Source organism: Thunnus thynnus, chromosome 14, assembly GCF_963924715.1.
Source record: "Thunnus thynnus chromosome 14, fThuThy2.1, whole genome shotgun sequence".
Lineage (NCBI taxonomy): Eukaryota > Metazoa > Chordata > Actinopteri > Scombriformes > Scombridae > Thunnus > Thunnus thynnus.
This window is the reverse complement of record NC_089530.1, coordinates 7,471,482-7,494,267: the sequence shown is the minus strand read 5'-3', so window position 1 is coordinate 7,494,267 and position 22,786 is coordinate 7,471,482. Positions and strand designations below refer to the sequence as shown.

Below are 22,786 nucleotides of genomic sequence, written 5' to 3'. Positions count from 1 at the left end.
AGGCTCCGATGTTTAATTTATTATTATGTAAGCTATTTGAAGGGTGATTGTATGGTAATTGCTCATTAGTATTATTTATCGCTGCACCTTATGTCAAGGCCAAGGGAATTGTGTAGGGTTCATTCTCTCGTTTCAAGGATCAATTTCAGAGGCAATTTGTGAAACAGGACAGATCAAGTTAGTCCTGACGTGGTTTTTGTGACAGTGCCGGTCTACAGGTGCCATCACCTCGGAAACATTTATTTTAGCCCCGGCGAGATGCTCTTTGAATAAAACCAGGAGAAGGCCCGCGCACAGATAAACTATCCGCAACCATCCTCTCAAAAAGCCGCTTCTCACAACTTCACAGATTTCAGCTCGATCAATTATTGACTTTCAGGACTAATACGAAGTCCGTCTTCCGGCCTATTCCCCTCCCTCCCGCCACTATTCACATTAGTGGTGTCAGCGGACGTAATTATACCTACTAATTGCAGATTAGAGGTTTTGGGTCAGTGGGGTCACTTGATAGGAGCGGCTACTCTTTTTTTTTTCAATGACGGATAATCATTTCACGTTGCAGGACTAAATGTTTCATGCAGCGGGGCTTTGGTCCAAAATGTCCAAACTGCCGTGAATATTTAAAGGAATAATCACACCGAGAAGTTGTGATGATTTATGGCGAGTTTGGCCCCTGGACGGAGCGGAGCAGCTTAAGTTTAGATAAGCGGGTCACCAGAGGTCCCCACAGCTGGCCCTTAACGCACAGCACGAGCGTCTGGGAGAAGGATCTGATCACACACACACACACACGCGCGCACACACACATACACACACACACACACACACACACACACACACGCTATTTGAATTCTGTCCAAACCAATTATATTCATGTGACCTTAGACTCAAATTGCGCTTGATCGTCCTCTAATAAGTGCCATGATCTGAAAAGAATGGCGAGTTGAATTTTTAAGACCCATAAAATTAATGTAAATGGTAAGATTTGCAACATAAACGCAGAGAGGTTTTTTTTTTTCAATAATATAGGATCATTTTAACCAAGACTGCTGTACAGAAAAGCACAAATTTACCTACAGCCGTTAATTCTTTTAATTCAAATATTTTGATTGGTGCCTTTAAAATGAGGAGCGATAGCATTTTATTAAGCAATTTAAAATATACTTCTAGTATATTTCAATTGGTAAACTGGGGTTTTAAATGTGACAAATCTTCTATTTTAAAATGACAGAATTCTCCTGTCCGCAAAAAAAATATCTATTTACCTTCTGTCCGTAAACACAGCTACTGCTAAAAATTTTTAAAAAGGAGGGATTTCCAGGTTAAAATCAAACGCGTTTAAATGAATCAAACTGTGCCAGGCTCTAATGAGAAGCCTGTCCTGTCTCCTGTGTGTCCATACAGGCGCACAGAGGGGGGGAGAGTGCGCCAAATTTGTTTGCGGCGGATCAAGGCTCACCGCCTCCACTGCACTTTCTTTATCTTAATTCCAACTTGAAAAGATATAATTATCTAGTTTGAACAGGACTGCTATCAAATCCTTCTTTATAGGCAGGGTAGGGAAAAGCTCGAGTGGATTGTGAAGCTCTGAGCCGCTCGGTGTTGCCCGAGATAGGAGTAATGAAGTTGTGGAGTCCGGAGATACAAAGGGCATTAACCTCATTAGCATGAAACCTTTTCTTCTAACTATTGTGGGACCCTTTCAGTCCTCTAATCCCCCCTATTTCAAAGCTGGGTTTGTAATAAAGCTTTTAGGGTCTTTTTTTCCAAAGCTAATGGTATTCTCTAAAGATTTTTATTGCTGTTATAATCTATGGGCCGATTAAGAATTCCCTATATGCCACCCCCACCCCCCTCTACCCCCCCAACCCACACCACAAAAACACAGCCTTACTTTATGAAACAATTAAACAAACACCTCGCATCAGAAAACACTGACATTTCTCCTGTTATGCCTTCACAAGAAAATGAAATCCAGTTTAAATTTGTCTGATTTCCTTTTTTTAAATTAAAAAAAAACGGATCTGCTGTTCATTGTTTTTCGCTGTTGGCTTGTTTGTGTGTAAATAGCCTACGGAATAATTTCCTGCTGTAAATAGCATCGTTTTAGTTGAGCCTGCGGGCTCCTAAAGAAGTCACTAATGTTCCCGTTCAGTCCAGAGCAGCAGAGCAGCAGCATTATGGAGCCTGCAAGACAAGATTTTAAACAAAGATCCCATTTTGCGGCACATTGCAACCTTCCCTTATCGCGTCGTGAGGGGTAGTCAGATTGTACTAAATTATGTCCAACCAAGCCCCCTTGGATCCGTGGATTAAGAGATTAAAGTGGACCACTGGGCAATGCATCCCCTTTCCCCCCTCATATTACTCGCATGATAATTGCCCAAACTGATTTGCACTTTCACAAAAGCTTGTAGGGACTCTTTGTAGCTGGAGCGGACCAGACGCTGCAGCCCCCTTAAAAATAAAACTAATGCCGTCTATGTCAGACTGAGAAACAAATGCAGAGCTGAGGACAACACATCCAGGCTCAAACTGTACTGTCCCACCTCACTGAGCCCAAATCATTCTGTATGATGGCAGAAATGAGAATAAAAATAATCGAGCTAAAAGCATTTTGTCCCCCATTCAGCTGCTCTATATAATCAGAAGTCTATACTTTTACTGCGCGCAACATATTGATAAAACTTTATTGACAAAATATTGACAATTACATACTTCTTGGAAGTATACTTTGTGTTAAAATTGTAGCAAACTTAACACAAACACAAAAATTATTTACATTCTGTAAAAGAGGGTTTAACAGAAACATTAACTTTTAGCATTTCTGTACATGGAATACGCTCAGTGCTTGAAGTTTTTTTTTTTTCTTTCTCTCAATTCTTGCATTTAGTCCTTCGTGGAAACTTTCACTGGAGGGACCAGTCCTGACAGAAGGCTGCATGGGGCCACAGCGACACATTGGTAAAGCTTTAGGTTAAAGGAATGTGCTGATACCTTCCCTTTAAGTATTTTTATATCTGTGGTCTGATTCACTTTTTTTTTGAAAGGTTTGTTCTTTCCTCTCCGAAAAATCACTTTTTGTTCAGTTTTTCTTAAAAAAAAAAAACAAAAAAAAAATAACCACTATAACGCAGCACCGCTACTTCATATGTTTTCACAATCACTTTTACACGAGAATCATTAATTAAAGACTGCACACTTTGTAAAAAGGAAGAAGCACGACATCTCTCAGTTTGGAAAATAGAGTTAAAAACAAAATTGTTTTTTCTTTTTCTTCTTGTTGGAGAAAACTTGTCAAATTAAAACAACTACCAGGAAAAAACTATACCATGCAATTCAAGTTTTACAAAAGCAGTTTTGTGTTTTGGTATCTTGAGTGGAAACGTTTTTTTTTTTTTTTAAGAAAAAAAAAAAAAAAAAACCTTCTGAAGTGCAAACGTCCAATGTGAATTGGAGAAAAAGAAATATGGTTGATGGGGGGGATTGTAGTGGTGGTGGTTGGTGCGTGGAAGGGTTCAGGTAGGTGGACTGAGACACTGTCAGTCACATTTTCCCGGGTCATCTGGACTGACAGACCCTCACTGTGACAGCAGTGCCACCAGTCGGGTTTCTCTCACCCTCAGCTGCCGATCTCCGGAGATCTGAATGTGACATTGGCTTTTTTACCCTCTCACTGTCTCTACACGGCATCCTTTATCCATGTCCTCCTTCACTCAGACGCTTATATAGCCTTTTTTTTTTTTTAATCGTCCGAAGTGACATCAATTTCCTCTGGGCTCGACTGTTTAGTCGCCAGTCTCCACCGGTTTATGTGATGCGATCCCTTCTTCTTCTGCTGAGACTCCGAGCCCTCCTCTTCCAACTTCTGTCGTTTGAACTTCGTCCTCCGGTTCTGAAACCACACTTTTACCTGAAGAGGAGTGAGGGAGAGAGAGAGAGAGAGAGAGGGGGGAGAAAAAAAGAAAACAAAAGCCTGTATCAGTTATCACGAGATAAACCGCGATTGGCCAGCGCGTAAAACCACGCGTAAAAAGGGACACATTGTTTAAATGGCAGAGCTAAATACGAGCAGACAGCGGTACAGAAGAAATAAAAAGGTGATCATCACAGAGGAAACAAGCACCAGAATAAACAATGATTATTTATATTTTCAGGAAAGCATGGATTCATGCCTCTTCATGTCCAAATGATCGAATTACAATTGTTACTCTAATATATTATATTTATTTACAGCACAGAGTGAGCTCAGCCTGTGAAGGGTCAGACAGTTTTATAAAAAAATAAAAATGGTGCCACTTTATCATCCACCGCATTCCACATTAAGCCCTAAAAATTAAAAAAAAAAAGTAAATAAAATCGAGGCAAACAGCTGAAATAAACTAACATGTTTTGATGTTTGATGTCTGGAAAAACTTTTGAGGCTTCATCTAAAGTAGGTCAGAGCTTCTTTTTTTTTTCTCACTATGAGTATTTTTATCCAAGTCTTTGAATGGAAACGAAATAAAGGAATTACACCCATCCAACACATATTTTAACACACTCCTCTAAATGGACTCGGCTTTGTTAATAAATGGTACCGTGAGGAATTAACAACATCTAAATCGATAAATTGTCTGCCCCTGCTTTTGTCACTCTGCAGCTCTTAAATAGCAACTGAGGTGCATTAAATAAGCCTTCAGTGGGCTAATTGAAGTAGGTGACGGTTCATTTCTCCCTTCAGCTCCTCCAAAGGCCCCGCGTCCAAAGGAGACACAAGCGGACAAAAGACAGCGGCTGATGGGCTCAAACACCATCTTAAATATGGCAGGGGGAATTCGCTGAACCCGCCTCGCTCTTTGTATCGCCCTATCCCATAAAATGGTTAACTGGTTAATTTGCCCTCCATTTTGAAAGGCAACATTCTCCCCCCAAAACAAAGTAATTCAACCCCTCCTAAAATGAGGTTAGGCCTATACAATGTCGGTGGATTTGATCCAACAGAAAGCCTCTGTCTCCGATTGACAACATGCATTTATGGACTCTGGTGTATAGAAACAATTCGGTGGCTGATTATTTCAAATGATTGTTTTGCATATTTTACATTTGCGTGCGTCATCATCCGGTCGCTTCACAGCGGCCTGCTATCAAAAAGCTCCACGGTGTCATGTTAAGGTTAAAAAAAAAAAGAAGTCATATAGTCTTCATCATCAGCCGTCGTGTGAGGAAAGTCCTTTTATAATAATAGTGAAGCTGACTGTAGAGTGCAAGGCCAGAGCGAGACACAGCACACCAAGAAGCAGCCTTCAAAATTCAAAATACAAGCAGCTGCGTCCAGGTGAAATAAAAATGACATGATGGGCGCTTCAATGTGGATGAAAATGTTGTGTTTCTTACCTGAGTTTCTGTGAGGCTAAGGCTGTGGGCGAGCTGCTTTCTTTCTGCTCCCACCACGTAATGGTTTTTCTCAAACGCGTGTTCGAGCCGCAGGAGTTGCGAAGGTGAAAAAGCTGTCCGGATTCTTTTGGGCTTTCTGGCCAGCGCGTTGTGCAAAAGGAAGCTCTCTGGACTCGTTTCATTACCTGGAAAACGAGCAGAAGACGAGGATGTGTCATGATGGTTTTTTTTGTTTTTTTTTGTAAATGTAATAAAATATGAACATTTCCAGAGCAAAACAGCAGGCCTGCGCACGCATGAAACAATAGTCCACTGAGGGCAGGATTGAGAAATATATACATGATAATGTCTGAGGAGAAGCTGGACAGCGATCAATAAAAGAAGAGAATATATTAAACGTGTGTATTTCAAATTATTGGCTGTTATATCCTTTCTTCATCCAACATTTGTCAGAGCATCCGCATGCAAGAAAGAGGAAAACAACACAGAGCACTGAGCTATAATCCTGGGCCTAATTTAATTATCTAAACAAACAGCTCTGGTAAACAAAATCACAGGTAAAATGGAAGCAGCATGAGAATATTGCAATAAACATCAGCCAAAAACAACTTGAGAAATTAATTTTGAATAAATTCCTTTAAATAGGTTCATTTTACTTTAATTTGTCAGAAAAAATACAAATAATCAAAAGCATAAATAGTATAAAATGAGCAACCAGCAGCAAAAAATTATAAAGGAGTTTGATAAGAGGCCAAACAGCTCACAGGCCAAGTTCACTTAATAAAACTAAAATCACCCCAAATATGACTCATGTCAGCTTTAGAAAATTAGCAATAAGCTACTCAAATAATCCTCCAAATTGTTTTATTTTTTTCCTTTAAAAACAATCAAACAAAAAATCTATTTAAGCTCAGTTAAAATGTGAAATAATTCTTAGTTTAAAAGAGCGAAGCAGCGTGATACATTATTTCGTTTTTACGCATGAATACAGCGTAAAGAATTAAAGCTATGCTGCAGACCAACTGTGAACAAACATGTCAAAAATTCTAGTGGTCTTTTTTTCGTGCTGGACAGACAGTGAAAGCAGCAGACGGCTACAGAAGCCATGGCAACAATTATTTCTTTGCACGAGATGCTTTCTCTTTTTTCTAAATAAAGAAATTCAAGCAGACCTGCTCATTATTTGAACGAAATAATCATTTTTTAAAAAGTGTATATGTTTTGTCCTGAAGACAGGACGTGATAGGCTTTAAAACCTGCCCTGCTGCAGCTTTACAGATATGTTATTCCGTCCAGCTCTGTCTGCTGAAGGAAAGAGGAAAAAAAAACACTCTCCAGCCGCTCAGCGCGTATCGTGCGTAAAAGTGAACCAAATGAAGCACTTTGAGAACTTACCTTGAAATCTGTGACCCAAGTACCTATATCTGTGTAATAACCAGGGGTAGAAAGTTGAGGGGTCCCTTTGCTGGCTGGCGAAAAGAGGGTGCGGACTGTGTGGGGATGAAAGCGGGTGAGCGGCCAGAGCGTGCGGCGGGGCCACCGGATGCACCGGGACGGCGGAGTTTGGCGGATGAGAGACCGCCTCGGCAAACACCAAGTCCGGGTTAGAGTAGACGCCCCTGCCGCCGGAGTGAAAGCCGTTCAGAAACGGGTTCATCTGGCCGGAGTTTGCATAGCTGAGAGCCGCTGGCCTGATGGGCTCCTCGGAGCGGGACGCCGGTACAGGATTATCCTTCGCCACTAAAGACTCTATAGTAAAACACCTCTTGGGTGTAGGTTGAAACATGGTCTGATAGTCCAGATTCCCCAGTTTAAGGTGAAGTCGTCGTAGGCGCTCTCGCTTAAAAAATACTCCACACCCAAGAAAAGGGGGAAAGTTTCTGCGCAGTAAATAAGTTGAGAAAAGGCGGCAGTGTCGAGAAAGCCAAAATAAAAAGTGCTCAGCTACTCCCAGACTAATCCATGGATGTGATCGTTTTCCTCGCCGGCTTCGTGCGGGCAGATTTGTTAGTTCATGAGCCTAATTAGCGCTGCAGTCCCATAAACAGCTTCCTCTGAAGGCTGTAATGGCATGGTGATTGGTCGCTGCCGCTGCTGCTCGCCTTAAGGTGGAGAAGGGGAAGACGCTTAAAAAGTGCGTCAATGGGAAGCAGGGGCGCGGAGAGGCGGACTCGAACGCGCAACGGAACGGATTCGTCCAGAGAGGAGCCCCCCGTACGCACGCGCGCACACAAACACACACACACACACACAAACACACTCACGCGCACATATCTCCAGGACATTTAACACACTCATCTGAACCAGTAGAAAAGCTCGAGGTAGACTGCTTATTTGCATTTACGGCCTATGACAGGTTCAAACTGATTTTTTTTTTTTAAAGTGGGGGGTGCACTGATAGTACTAGCAAGTTATTATTTTAAATTATGCTCAACAATGTTGCGCAGACATCAAATCAGCTGTGTTGAGGTTTATTTTCGAGGCTATCCGGCGCAGATAATATTTAGCAGCACATTAATTGCATTGGTCGGCCTTCATTTATTTCCCAATTTTGTTCCTGGCGATGGTTTTCTAACTGCTTTATGTACATAATTGTTCTAGTTTAGTTTCTGCTCGTTTTCATTTCCCCTCAGATTCTATTAGGGTGCGTTTAAAATTGAAGTCGCTCTTAATATCTGCTGGATGGGACGTCTGGGAGACACAAACGAGCTTCAGTAAAGATTTCAGAGCTTCTGTCAGCTGTACGGGACACGACGTGAAGCCTGACAGGGTCTTCACAGTTCACGCAGCAGCTTCCCGCCGATCAGTCGCTGTGTGTCACAGTCATTCAAAGCAAAAACGCACAGGTGTTTATTGGAGGAGCCTACCTGTGTGACTGCAGCCTGTCAGCCCCGTGTGTGTGTGTATGTTTGTGTGTGTGTGTGTGTGTGTGTGTGTGCATCCGTGACTAGGAGCTGCAGCCATGGCCGCACCGAGGGCCCTCCTCAATAAATAATACACACTAACAGCGCGCGCAGTTCTCCTGATGTTACTGAGGCTGCTTAAACGAATAGATGCATAATACTGCATGTCTGCTTAAATAATATATTTTCATACATTTCTGTTTCTGTTGTTGTTTGTTTGTTTTTAGACTTTTGATGGAATTGTTGTATTTAATTTGTCCTTTAAGGGAACACAGATTTCTATTATTATTATTATTATAAATATTTATTTCAATGTGGGCACAATTATTAATATCGTTAATTGTATCATTAGTTATATCGTTTCTATACACCTGCACATACGAGGCTTATGGACAAGTTGAGGTTTTATTTGTGCGGGTGAGTCAAGTGTTTGTGTGGAAGAAAATACAAACTGTAGATTAAAATGGGTTGAGAGCGTCAACAGCTGTACAACACATCACAAGCACGATGTGACATCTTTAAAATGTGTGGATCCAGGTTACATGATTAAACCGACAACACTATGAGGAATCAATGGGAGGTTATTTATTTTAAATGTTTTATTTGCGATGGTCTGTCAGTTCATTTAATCTGGCACAGCCTTTTGGTTTTTAATAGTCAAATAATAAATATCAATCATGATTTTAATGAGTCATATTATTATCATTATTATTATTAGGCTGCTACCGTTATTATTATTATTATTAGTATCATTGTGGCTTCATCATATAGATCGGGGCATGCGAATAAAAGACATTTACTATACGTGTCAAACATATTTTGTAAGGAAATGTTTTGCATGTTGGATAGTTTTGTTTTTTCTTTTTTCTTTTTTATAACTAATGTTATTGGATTTTCTAATTGTCTGCATACTCACAACTGCCTGCCTGCATGTTTGTATTTTCCTGAGTTTCACACAGCTCAGTTGAATGCTGATCAGACATGAAGCAACACACTTTGCCTGCTTTCACTGTGTGCAGTGTGGCGCTCCTCTCCATGGTGCTTTACCGACCTCTAGTGGTCACAAACAAGCGTGAAATAATGATCAAATATTCCCCAAAACACAGTCAGAGGATCTGTAGGTACCAAGAGAGGCAACAAATGAAGAAATGTTCAAACTCACTAATATGTAGAAGTTGTTGTTCTTCAGTTTACACAGACCACCAACACACTTCCTCAAGTTGTGTTTGCACATTTCACAATTTGTCAGAGGTACAAAAAGGATTCATTTCTAATAACTTGGATTTATGTATAATAACATGATGTTTGTAAATCAATTATTCTGACATATTAAGTCAACGTTTCCCGAAGATTTGTGGCGCTTGTGACACTTAAACCAAAGCGATGGTTACTTGTAGCTCCTTGATGTCGTTAGGTTGGAACCAGTTCAAATACTGTTTTTTTCTCATCCTTATTTAATTTATTATTCATAGTAAATCACATACGAGGAAACAGATCTGAGTAGAGTCTGATTTTATTTTTACTTTGTGTCACTGAAATATGTTTCTGCTTTTCCAAACAGTATTTCCACAGAAGACTTTTTTTTTTTGCATGTCACTGTAGAAAAGCACAAGTGTAATTAATAAACTTTATGATGGATGGATGAATTCAATTGAGCTGCTTTAGTTTTAGGGTCCTGATATTGTTCACGCTGGCTCACTGTCACACTTTCAAAGCACACTTGTATGAACAGAGCCATTGTTAATGTTAGTAGTGACACCTGTACTTTTCCTACTATTGGTAAGTCAGAAAGTATGTTTTAAAAAAGGCCTAACTTCTGAAATGTATCCTGTGACCACTTGACCGGGGTCTCAACCTCCAGTTTGGGAACCACAGTCTTAAGTGACTTATTAAACTTTTTTTTCTACAAACCAGGAGATCCATTGATATTGAACACATACAAGAATAAAGTCACTCCCAAAAAATGTCTGATGCGTTATTCCAGTCTCGAGCTTTCAGCTTCACTTAAAAATCATCATCAGGAGCAGTTTGATATCAGGAAAAGCTTTGAGTGTTGTGTTGGTTACATGTCACCAAGCACTTTCTTATAACACCTGTGCAATTTAATACAACAGCTTCTTTTATTAAGCTTATACATTTTCACTTTTTGTTGACATTGTCAGAAAGGTGATAATTATGTTATTATTGAGGTGATAGTGGGTGCTGGTGGTTTATTGGAGCGCACTATATTGAAAAGTGTTCCTAATATTTTGCCCCCTCTGGACTGGACAAAACCTTAGCAATACCACACTAAAAACATCTGTATGTGCTACAATCTTTAATGATAATATTGACTGAGACAAAATGAACAAGTAAGCGGTGAGCAAACATCTTTATTAATAAAGGCTTTATCTGTACACATGCAACCTGGTTTGATACCGTTGATTGCAGCGGGAGATAGAAGCACACACTGTTTATCAGGAGACCAATTGAATATTCTAAGCATGCACATCAAAATGGAAGTTCCACTCATTGAACAGGTTATGAAGTATCTGAAATATTACATGAAGAGCAGAGATCACTGAAGCAGATGACAGATTTATCATCGCTGCCATAACAAGAGTTGTGGATCTGTGCTGTGATGTAACATACATGAAATGGTTAATTGTTTAAAAGAGGCAGTTGGTGATATAGTGAACTTGCATTGAAAGCTGTTGGTACACTGGTTTTCAGGAGTCAATTTCACGTGATCATTTTGGGTGATAACACTCCTAACCACTGGGGGCAGTCAAGTCTACATTAATGGTTTGCATGAGGTCTGAGTGCACACATTTCATTGGTTGATGGTGTTTTGTGTGGTGGTGGGGTCTCTGGTTCAGAACTGTTGGAAGTCAAAATAAAGATGAAAGGAAAACATTTCCCAGGAAAACTACTGTCTACGAATATTTCATTCATTCAAAGGAGCAACGCACAGAAGTATCAGAAGCTTGTAGTCATATTTTTCAAAACCAATTCATCATTAACTGAGCCAATTGGATGCAGACGTTGGGATTCAGCGGCGGACAGTAGTCCAGCCATCATCATCTGTCTCGTTCTTAGTGCGACGAGGGTTTTCTTTGTCAGTACGCCAGGTCCTATCTCCCTCAACCTCACGGTCACGCTCCCTTGGCTGGTCCCTGTCCCGTTCTTCCCGCTTATCACCTCCACGGCGCCAGGAGCCTCCTGAGGAAACAAAGCTGCTCATTAGGAAATGTCCAAGCACTGATGTAACATTTTTATAAGAACAACCTGAGTTCAAAAGTTTATTAAATTTGTCTGAACTGGGTGTCTTGGCGGGAACACTCAAGCATTAATTAAACAGGTAAATAGTGACATCTGCTGGCTGAAAACGACACTCCACTTAATATACCCAACTGTTTGGAACTACGAGAGTGCTGAAGCGTTAAGAAACACCTATTTTACCATGTAGATCCTGTCAAGATCATTGTGTTAAGATGGCTGCTATAGTGTAATGAGCTTCATTGATCAGAGTATATCTGACAAATCTGAAGCCTGAATGTTGTGCAGAGGTGCTCAGGGTTTTGTTAACCATATCAATAATGTCACAAATCTTAAAAACTACAGTGTGTAATGGTTATGGTCATTCTTAGTTAACGCTCTGCTTTACCTTCATCCTGCTCTCTGGGTGGGCCTCTCTGTTCATCATCACGGCGGTCTCTATCACGACGGTCACCACGGCGATCTTCACGGTCACGGCGATCATCTCTGTCACGACGATCATCGCGGCGATCATCACGGTCAGTGTCCTCTCGGCGAGAACTTCTCCAATTGCTCCCTTCCTCTGTGCCCGCTCTCCTCCAGGTGTTCTCCTCTCTGAATACAGAGTCCCACCATTAACAACTGCGACAACTCACTAAACAAGTCACTGATTTCCTTTTGTTCATTTAATGCATTCATTCAGGTCAGACCCACCTGGGTGGAGGACGGTCCCTGAAGCGGTCACCGGATCTTCCCTCTCCATCATCATCCTCGTCATCCTGGGCACCACCACGAGGAGGACCCCAGCTCTCCTCCCGGGCTTTCTCCCGCTCACGCCAACCACCTGCAACAGAAGCAAACGCTTGTCACACCGTTGAACAGAAAGTTCTTACATTTAGACACAAAACTGCTGAGCAGCTTAACGACTGAACAAACCAGCGTTCAGTTACATTTTCAGACATTTATATCATTTGTCAGGAGCTGAATGGCTGCATGTTTACCAGGTCTGCCGAGGGGCTTCCAGGGTTTGGCGTCATCACCACCACGACGGGGTCCGTCATCCATACCTCTTCTTCCACCTCTGTCATCGTCTCCTCTCCTGCCCCAGTCATCATCAGCCCCACGCCTGAGACCCCTGGAGTCATCCATGCCTCTACGTGGACCTCGGTCGTCATCAAAGCCACGCCTGGGACCGCGATCATCATCAAAGCCACGCCTTGGGCCACGGTCATCATCGCCACCCCTTCTTGGACCGCGGTCATCATCAAAGCCTCTGCGTGGACCTCGGTCATCATCCATTCCTCTACGTAGAGGACGGTCATCATCACCGCCACGACGTGGACCTCGATCATCATCAAAGCCCCTACGGGGTCCTCTATCATCTCCGCCCCTGCGTGGACCATCTCCTCGCCTGAAGGGCATCTCTCGGTCCTCCCTGTCGTCTCCCTCACGACCCTCTTGTCTCCAGTCCCTACAGAGACAGCACAGGTACCAATAGAGCAGCCACTCATAGTTTGATCAGGTTAACAATAAGCAAGGAGGATTATGTTATGAGTTATTAACACGCACCTGTCAGGCACAGGACGACGCCAGTCTGAATCACCTCCCTCAGTGCGCCTCCTCCATCCTCCCTCCTCCTTCTCACCCCAATCCTGTGTAAAAAAATAAAAGACATTGCACCATTAATCAGGGTCATTCAAAGGTCTGTATGCCTACTTTGCTTCTTCACAACAAGGCACTGTAATATGAATTAAATTATGACCATAAATATGCAAGAACTGTTTTAGCCTGAATCCATTATTCTGCACTTGTTCTTTGAACACATGCAACAATACATTTGGGCTCCCTTTCATCACAGCTTCATATTAGGAAAAAGACAATCAAATGTTCATCCTCTTGTGTTATGTAACTGATGGATTGGCACCATTATCTTGCAACTGATTATACAAAGGTGCAACTTTTGCTTCAAACATTTCAACTCTGTGTTCAGACAAACTTTGGTTCTCTGTCAAAAAACTCAGCCCTTTCTTTCATTTGAATGAGGTCAGTTCAGTGATGCAGTGGGGGTTCATATAAAAGCAAACATATTCCTAGTGGATTATTTGTAATGTTTACCTCACAATTGTTGCAACAAATGGTAAAATCCTGTCTTACAGTATAAACCGCTGTGCAGTGTTTTAATGTCTGACAAGCCTTCAAACTCATGGATTTGTTACTCAAACTGGACTTCCTAGATTGTATTTCATGTCTCACCAACAGCTGAGGCAACAAATCCCCATCAACGTGGACTCCAGCGTTGTTTAAGGCAGGGCTGTTTTCAGTCTGAACACATACTTTTTTGAAAATCTCTTGTTCATAGAGTTACTTCTATTCTATGCACCATGATATTATAATTATCCTGAGAAACATAATGATAAAATACTGTACGTTAACTTTTTATTCCCGCGCCTACTTCATACTTGTATGAAACATTAACTGAGACTCAACACTTGCACACACTGACTATAAACTTACAGGCTTGGCTTTCTCCTCTGCGGGGCCCTTTCTCTCCTCTTCACGGCGGCGTTCGCGCTCCTCAATCTCCTGCTGACGGGCACGCTGCTTCCGCTCCTGCTCCTCCAGCTTGCGCAGACGCTCCTGGTACTCCCTCTCCTCCTCCTCTCGCTGCTCTTGTTCCAGGCGCTCACGCTCCTCACGCTCTGTGACAAACACAGGAAAATGAACTTGATGCATTCAAATTACATAAACTGACAGAATAAGAGCTACTACAACTTGCTCTGATAATAAAAAAAGTGGCACACTTCGCTCCTACAGCTGGTGTGTCCACAATCAGAAAATAGAACCAAGGATTTCAATAAAAAAAATTAAATTTAATGTTCTATTTGCTTCCATCATGTCCAGCTTCACTTGCATGCAAAGTCATGGAGACAAATGGAAATGTACTGCTGGGTGACAACTTTACAACTGAACAATTTAATCACTAATGCCAACGTCACACAATTTCCTCCATTTTGCTTGCTGATGCAAAAGTCAGTTTTCTGTTGCATATGAAATCCCGCCCCTACTTTATCTTGATTGGTTGGCTTATCGCACACATGTGTAAACAGTTATCATTACCTTTCTTGAGCTGCTCCTCATGGATACGTTGTGCCTCTTCCTCTTTCTGGCGGTAGAAAGTGTTACGCCTGTCCTCTTTGCGCTGCCTCTTCCTTTCTTCCAGACGCTTCTTCCTCTCCTCCACCAAACGCTCCTGGAATGCCTTCAGTTTTTCCTTTTAAGACAGCAAAGTGTATTTGAAAACACTGCTAACTCTTAACATAAGTTGCTGCAGGAACGAAATAGCATCTCTTCTCTTCATATCTTACCTCATAGATGAAGCTACGGGCAGCAGTGATTTTAGACAAAAAGTTTTCTTTGTCCTCCATCATCCTGGACATACGCTTCTTGTGCTCCAGAGCCTTCTCCCGCTCAACTTTCATGTTACTGATCTACAGCAAAACAAACCAACAACAAATTCTTACATTCTGGATAGTGTGTCACAATTCCTTTATATATATGTTTGTAGTTTAGATAATTTCTCAATCAGTTGGGTTTTTTTTAATACCCTCTCCTCCTCCTGGAGCTCCCACAGTTCCATGTCCTTGATGCGCTGCTCCTCGTAGGCCTTTTTGATAAGAGGAATTTCCTCAAGCCGTTTTGCCCTCTCAAAGTAGTCAATCTGGAGAGAAAGAGAGAGAGAAAAATTAACATCCAATTCACATGTAGATGACAGATGCTTACACTAATATATCACTCCCTTACCTTCTTCTCCTGGTTCTTCAGACGCTCCTGAAGTTCTTTCTTCTCTTTCTCCAGCTGCTCCACCTGCTTAGCCATGATGAAGTCAGGATCCAGCTCCTCCAGGTCCTGTAAAAAAAAAAAGAGGAAGTTTCACCTTTTAGACTTTTTACTAACATGACTTATTGCTGCAAAAATTAGTTCAAACTTATGGATCAAGTCGGCTATATTGGTTACATTTTACCTCAATATCAATATCCTTGAAGGCTTTAGCTCCGAGTTCAGTCTTCTTGATTTGCTCCAACCGTTCTCGCACAGTCTTCTTCTTAATCTGCTCATGCTCTTGCATGATGCGTTCCTTCTCCCTCTCTTTGGCCTCCTGGCGCAGACGCTCTTCCTCAGCCTTACGGACCTTCTGCATCTCAGCCTCCCGCTGCTCGAGCTCCTCCTTCTCCCGCTGTATGTTGAGACTCTCCAGGCGCTCCTTTCGCTCCTCAATGGTCTGTCTCCTAGCCAGGATACGCTGGTGATCCTTGCGGGCATTTTTCAGATAGGCAGCGATGGCCTGCTGGCTCTGCTCCTCACGTTCTTGCTGAAAAGGGACAAATGGGGTCAAATTGCAATTAAGAGTTGAGGAGTAAAGCAGTGTGGATTATGCCAAAAGCAACTAATTACGAATGAGACTTCAACAGTGCATGAAGATACAAATATGTGCATGTTAGTACTATGTGTCAGTAAGACGACCGTTAATTCTGGTCATTGATCAGGTGGCTCTGGTCCATTACGAGGCTGAACTCACCAGGATGGAGGCGGGCTTGATGACCTGGATGGCCTTGGCCAAAGAAGCAGACATGGCAGTCAGCTGGTTCCTAATCTGCTCTGAAGGCATGTTCTGCAGGAAGGGACCAACTGGAGCATCCTCTTTGGTTGAGTAGTTCAGGTCGGACCCAAAGCTCAGAGTTCGAGAGGTGTGGTCTATTCGGACCTACAACACAAGTATTCACATGTATCCTCATAACTGTAATAACACTTGGAATGTGTTGGAATAGTGTTAGCTGTTATGCATTCACAATGCATAATCTCACTGGATCATGACCTTACCTGCAGATCACAGTGCCTGGCAGCATCCACAATGGAGCGCTCCAGCTGGAAGGCGTCCACAAATGGAACCAGGGAGGCCAGACGGCTGAACTCAATGCTCTGATAGATCTGTGCAACCTAATGTAACGAACACAGAGAAATTAAAATTTATACCATCACAGTGAAGATGTGATTTGAATTTAAAGCATTTCTAACTGAATAAAAAAGGTTGAACAGAATTACTTGTTGCAGGAGCCGCAAGATGGTGTTGCTCTGCAGGTGAGGGACATACTGCTGGAGGTCAGACTCCTTCTCAGCCTGGTCTCTCACCCAGTTCAGCACCTAGGAGGGGAGTTAAGTTAAGGAGAATTAATCTAAAAACAAACAAAGAACTACTACAAAAAACTACTAGGACTACAAAGATAGATGGTATATTTTCCTTCTTATCAAGCGTGTTGCTGCCAGATTGTTTACCTTGGTCACTCTTCCGCTCAGCTTCAGGGGATGGAAGTCTACCTCAAGCCAGTTGTAAAGTTCCTTCACATCAGGTACCACATACTGCAGCAAGTTAAACCTCACCTGGAATGCACACATTATAGACATACATTTCTCATTACACCTTTGACAAAATATATATGAACAGATAATTTTACAAAGTCAGGTGTAAGTTTTGATTTTCCTTGATAGGAAATGAGTTTGTATTTAATATAAGAAAGTATTCAGTAGCAGTATTGAAACCTAAAACACTTAAAGTTCCTTTCTCATGCACATGACATACCATGTCATTGATGAGACTTTGGCGGGTTGGTGGAGATTGCAGGCCCAGAAGAGTCGCCAGCCGGCGGTGTTTCTCCACAATGATACCATCCATATCCAGCAGCCGAGCAATATCAGTGCGCTCAGGGGTGATGGGAATAGACAAAGTGGCAAGGAGGACTCTGGTGGACATCCTAAAGATGGAAGGTAAGCGTTATTAACCATCTGTTCTCTGCCAGAGTAAATCATGTGCACTATTGTACAGGTAATGAATAAGATACCTCTGCATCTCCTCTTGGGTGAGATTCTTACGCATCTCCCTGGAGAGATGATAGAGCCGGTGGAGGGTGCAGGCGTGGAAAAGAGCATTTCCAGATTTCCAGAACACAGTGGACACCTTGTTGTAGTAGTTGGCCATTAGCTGGGGTTTGGGGGGCTTCTTGGAAAGAGCAAACAGGCCATGGATGTCCTCAACAGCCTTAAAGGCTTCCTGGAAAGAGAAACAATAATTGTATCATTACACGCATCTTCAATTTAATTAATTCTAACACCAGAAGACATTAGAAGTACCATACCAGTGCACAGTCTTTATTCAAATCTTTCACTACTTATTTTGTATTACTGCTGACTATTTTCCAAAGCATTTCCTAACATTTTTTATATATTCATACTTGTAGTAAAAAGGCTGAGAGATGTGAACACACTGGTATGGTCAGTTGAGAGACTCAGTATTCAGTGAACAGACCTGCCAGAGCTCCATGCTTATGGCGCTGTCCAGTTGCACCAGACGTGTCTCCAGGTGCATGGACTGGCTTTCAGGGTTGTTCAGGTTGATGGCGGTGCTCTGATTGTGGTGTCGCTGGATCTGACCCAGATGCATACGCAGGTTGTCACACAGCTTGCGAAACTCAGCTTTGCGGGTGTACTGAAGGCAGAACTTGAATGCTGCAGAGAAGACGACCAGACATTAATTGCAGCATTTTGTATGTGACATTCAACACCTAATTTCCTGCTCAACTGTTGTTTGAGTCAAGGAAATGGTAAATGGGAATAATTATTCTGTAAATTAGCCTTGTTATTTACTGTATTACTTTAATGTTATTTACTGTATTACTTTAATGTTATTTACTGTATTACTTTATTGACTCAATAACAAGATCATATTTTGAAATTAAGAAAAAGATACATTTATGATGAAATTTTAGCCTACAACATTAATGTACACATATTCTAAAATTAATTGTGACACTAACACTAATAAATCTAAAATAGTGCCACTGCCATGTACAATATGTGTTATTGATCAGTAACATCTGTCAACAAGATAAACTAAATCAGTCTTATTGATGATAGATGGGTATTAAGTATGTCACTACCTTGCTGGGCAATGTCATGGTACAGCCGCTCCACCTTGGAGTTGTTTCGCAGCAGGTCCAGGCACTGGCGGTAGGACTCCCACAGGAACTTCACCCAAGGAGTGAGCAGCAGACGATCAGTACGATCCTGAGTGTCCTCTCCACTCACAGCACTCAGAAGCACACTGAAGTCACACAACAGGATCAACGTCAGTAACCCGCACACATACAAAACAAGCACCTGCAAACCATCTTGTATCATCAGCTGCACCATAACTGATATTGTACTGTCATGTTAAAGGTAGTTTAACACCAAAAAAAAAAGCGCTCCTAAAAATATTGTTTACACTTGTGCAACCTCACCTCTCTGGAGTCTGGATGTTGTCCAGATCCTCGATGTCCAGGACCATCTGCTGGGACTCCTCCTTGGCTGTCTCAGTCTTCTCCTCTGCCAGCTTCAGGTAAGCCCTAACCACATCCTCCAGAGATTTGATATTCACCTAAAAACAAAGACACATTTTACACCTTATCTCCAAAAAGCTGAGGGATAAACCACCACCTGATGTGTGCAAATACCACCGCTCTGTCCTCACACACCTGCTGGCAGATGTTCTTGTACTGGTAGAGACCCTCCTTGGCCAGGTGGCTCTTGCGTAGATCCACGCAGAGCTCCAGGTACTTGAGCATGATGGGCTCGTGGATCTTCTGCCATGTTCGATGTTTCTTGCTCTTGATGACATCGTACAAAACATCCAAGGCTGGCTGCTTCTTGCCAACCTCCAGAAACTCTGTGTAAACACATGCAACACAGACAACATACATCAGTGGGTAATTGTTGAAAAGGTCAGCATTAGGTCCTTTAAATAATCCTTGAGAGCCTCTTTGTGGACAAATAAAATAGTCCGTTTCAGTAGGGTCACTTCCACACCACCATCTGTTCAGCTCAGGATCATGTAGCGTTAAGTACCAATTAAGGCCTTGGCCAATCAGGGAGGGACACCAATAACTGCTGTATCCAGTTTTCCAGCTTCATGCTCTGTAGCAGTCAGTGTGTTGCTGATAGTTTACCACATCAAAGTGGTTGCTCTGTTGGCAGGATGTATTTTTATCTCTTTTACAATAATTCCATGTAGGATTCCTTTCATTTAAAGACATTTGTGAGCTGAGAGATCCCATGAGTCTTTTTTTCTAAGTTTAAGAAATATTACTGTTGTTAATTTTTGTTGCCTGTTCAAATCCATGACTTTGGTCAAGTTAAAACACTGTGTATAATTCTCATTTATTTCATTTTATGTATGTGTGGATCAACTCGGCTACAGCTAAGAGGCCTTAGTGCATAACTTTGCTTTCATAATTGAGTAAGCTCTGTTTGCTTCATATGCTACTGTTGTCGAAATTATACATCATTTGAACTAATATTCTCTGTTCAGCATACTTGTATAGTAGTTTCATGGGGGTGGAATAGGCATAAGCTGCATAATTAATATAATTATTAATGCATGTAATTCCTTCTCTTTATTATGTTGCAGAAACCCTGTCAGTTCACAAATATTGATATGAACACAGTCTATTACAAAGTGACTTGCATTATATGTGTGTGGTAGTGAATAAAGCAGCATTTTTCCAGTTCTTACCAGACTATATGTGGTGACTACGAATTCATTTAAAGTCTGTTCCTACAGTTGGATGTTTGAGCTTCACTGTGCAGAATGATATATGTGTAGAGTTTGACACTAGAGGCTGTTTTCACATTAATCTGCTGGAAGTTAAAAGTTTCTGTTTTGATTGAATATCTATTTTTTAGGGGCGGGCCTACAAGCATGATTTGTGAGATCATTAATAGTTTGAAGCCAATCCTGGTCCAATAGTCAACTTACTATTACATACAAGTGTTATGTCAAAACATGAAGCCTCCAGTGCACAAACACTGAGAATGAACTTTACAGTTGAGTAAGAGACATCTTATGTCCAGCAGTTAACACTTTTAAAATGAACAATATTTCGATATTTATAGATTTGAGGATTTTGAATGAGGGAGAAGGAGTATATACTATTTAAAGAACTTTAACAAGATAATTTAACTTCTTTTAGAGCAAAACCATATCAGACACACTTAATTTTTATTCAAAGTAGAGTATTTATATAACGTTGCACATCTTCAAACGTCTGGAGGAAATCTTTGGGCAACTACACCTAAGGATTCTTTAATAAAGAGGAGGTTTTAAAGCTTGGGCTCACGCAACACCTTCTCTGTGACAGTAACTGTATAACTACATAACAAAAAACGCCAGAGTTGGCACTAAATCTGCCTGACGTAGTTGACGTTAGGCCCATGTCGGTGCTTAGTGGACGTGACATTAGCAGCAACGTTAACGTCGTGGGAAAAGCGAGTACGGATTATTTGACAGTAGCAGATGCTGTTAATCGCGAGTATTCACGTATATCTAGCGCTTTGAAAGTGTCAATCTGTATAATATGGTCTGTCGTAAGAGCTAGCTATAACGTACAAGATAAGAAAACGGCGTGTCTTCCCCGCCATTAGCGGCTAGCATTAGCTTCTAGCGGTGCCGCTGAATTAAAGTGACGAAGCTAAAACCAGCTAACGTTAGCATGCAGGTCTGACAAACGTTTCTACTCACCGTTCGCTCGTTTCAGAGCATTCTCTGGGCGCTGAAAATACGCCGGCATCCTGCTGGCTTTCTAGTGAAACTCAAAACGGCCTGACTTGAGTGAATTTTGATGAATTTTCACCAGTCCATCCACGCCACGCATTCACCCGCTGCAACGGTGCTGGCGGAGAAAGGAAGGACCTCGTGAGTGGCCCAGCTTAGGGCTGCCAGGTGCGTCAGGCGTCATCCTCCAATCACATCACAGCAACAGACTGCGCTGGGAATCATAATAATGATGTAATTACCTTTATTTGGATAGTATAGTGTTAGAAAGTGCTTCACAAAAAGAACAAAAACAAACACAAAGCAAAATAATGTAACTAAAAATAACCACACATAAACAATAAGGTTGAAAACAATCAACTACAAAAAAGTGATAACGTTCATGCAGAAAATCAGGTTTATAAAAATTAGTTTTTAATAGCGATTTTAAGGGAGTCAGCGAGGTCGCAAGACAAACTTCAACAGGAAGACTGGTCAAGAGTTTTGGGGCACCGACAGCAAAAAAATCTCCTTTAGGGTTAAATCTGGATAAGGGACTGTTGGCAGAGTTTTGTTGTGAGATCTGAGGTTGCGTGCAGGTAAAGACCATGCAGTGCTTTAAAAGTAATGTGTGAAAATCTGCAGAGAAATTTATATCTATCTCATCCACAAATAATCATTAATAACACAGGTTAATTTATTCATATTCAGGCTTTCAATGTAGTTATTCTATATTCATAACAAACGTTTATTATGCACATTTGTGAACTCAATTTGTGGCTGATTCTGTAGTTTGTGCAAACACCTGAACATTGATCTCATTGAGTTATCATTCACATTGTAATTGATACAGTATGATTATGTCACTGCTTTTGCTGCAAGTGGTTGTACATTTTTGTACATTTTCATCCAACAACAGTCACTGGTGATTTTCTATATTGTCTATGTTAATATTTTTGGGGAATCCTGCAGTTGTAGGTTATCTTAATACTTGCTGTATTTGAGCTATTTTTATTCACCTTGCCGCCACGTATTACTTGCACAGCTGCAACAATTAGTCAATTAGTCGATTAGTCTACTGACAGAAAATTAATCAACAACTATTTTGAGAATCGATCAATCGTTTTGAGTAATTTTTAAAGAAAAAAAATGAAAAATTCTCTGGTTCCAGCTTCCAGCTCAAATGTGAATATTTGGTTTCTTTATTCTTCTATGGTAGTAAACTGGGTATTTTGGGGTTGTAGACTGATTGAAACAAAAGAGACATCTGAGGACGTCACCTTGGGCTGTGGGAATAGTGATCGACATGTTTCATCATCTTCTCACATTTTACAGACCAATCATCTAATCAATTAGTCGAGAAAATAATCGTCAGATTAATTGATAATGAGAGTAATTGTTAGATGCAGCTCTAATGAGCCAACTGATATGTGACCAAAGCCGGACGTTGATATAAAATATATTATATAGACTTAACGAGGTGAGACAGGCTGAGCTGTTGAGAATTGATCTGAATAGTTTAATCCCATAGCCCATAGGATTAATTTTAAAATGTTTGAATAAATATTCCTGCTGTAACATTGTGAAATGGATAACAGTTTAGACTTCCCAAACGAGGGTTTCAACAAACCTGGCAGCTCTGGGTGTATCG

General features: G+C 41.4%; 2 protein-coding genes across 2 annotated transcripts; both read right to left on the bottom strand.

The window, feature by feature from the left end:
• Positions 1-2,880: 2,880 nt before the first annotated feature.
• Positions 2,881-8,098, bottom strand: emx2 (empty spiracles homeobox 2). The gene is made up of 3 exons (XM_067609527.1): positions 6,772-8,098; positions 5,377-5,561; positions 2,881-3,913 (listed from the first exon to the last, which is right to left on the bottom strand). Exons 1-3 carry the CDS (start codon positions 7,160-7,162, stop codon positions 3,746-3,748), a joined length of 744 nt encoding a protein of 247 aa, XP_067465628.1. The 5' UTR covers positions 7,163-8,098; the 3' UTR covers positions 2,881-3,745.
• Positions 8,099-10,631: 2,533 nt separating this feature from the next.
• Positions 10,632-21,305, bottom strand: eif3s10 (eukaryotic translation initiation factor 3, subunit 10 (theta)). The gene is made up of 22 exons (XM_067609519.1): positions 21,124-21,305; positions 19,082-19,272; positions 18,848-18,984; positions 18,506-18,669; positions 17,875-18,074; positions 17,411-17,619; positions 17,152-17,323; positions 16,848-16,952; positions 16,617-16,715; positions 16,395-16,511; positions 16,093-16,278; positions 15,538-15,885; positions 15,318-15,422; positions 15,121-15,234; positions 14,882-15,004; positions 14,634-14,787; positions 14,031-14,215; positions 13,086-13,168; positions 12,518-12,987; positions 12,231-12,360; positions 11,926-12,131; positions 10,632-11,480 (listed from the first exon to the last, which is right to left on the bottom strand). Exons 1-22 carry the CDS (start codon positions 21,170-21,172, stop codon positions 11,311-11,313), a joined length of 3,717 nt encoding a protein of 1,238 aa, XP_067465620.1. The 5' UTR covers positions 21,173-21,305; the 3' UTR covers positions 10,632-11,310.
• Positions 21,306-22,786: the final 1,481 nt, after the last annotated feature.

What these genes read in the sequence shown, in the direction of transcription:
- eif3s10 (XM_067609519.1), bottom strand. Translation starts at nt 21,172, where the DNA reads ATGCCGGCGTATTTTCAGCGCCCAGAGAATGCTCTGAAACGAGCGAAC. An exon ending in TGCTCTGAAACGAGCGAACG is followed by an intron (nt 19,273 to 21,123) that starts GTGAGTAGAAAC and finishes GTGTTTACACAG; the next exon opens with AGTTTCTGGAGGTTGGCAAG. An exon ending in TCAAGCCCGCCTCCATCCTG is followed by an intron (nt 15,886 to 16,092) that starts GTGAGTTCAGCC and finishes GTCCCTTTTCAG; the next exon opens with CAAGAACGTGAGGAGCAGAG.
- emx2 (XM_067609527.1), bottom strand. Translation starts at nt 7,162, where the DNA reads ATGTTTCAACCTACACCCAAGAGGTGTTTTACTATAGAGTCTTTAGTG. An exon ending in CTTGGGTCACAGATTTCAAG is followed by an intron (nt 5,562 to 6,771) that starts GTAAGTTCTCAA and finishes CTCGTTTTCCAG; the next exon opens with GTAATGAAACGAGTCCAGAG. An exon ending in TTAGCCTCACAGAAACTCAG is followed by an intron (nt 3,914 to 5,376) that starts GTAAGAAACACA and finishes ACTCCTCTTCAG; the next exon opens with GTAAAAGTGTGGTTTCAGAA.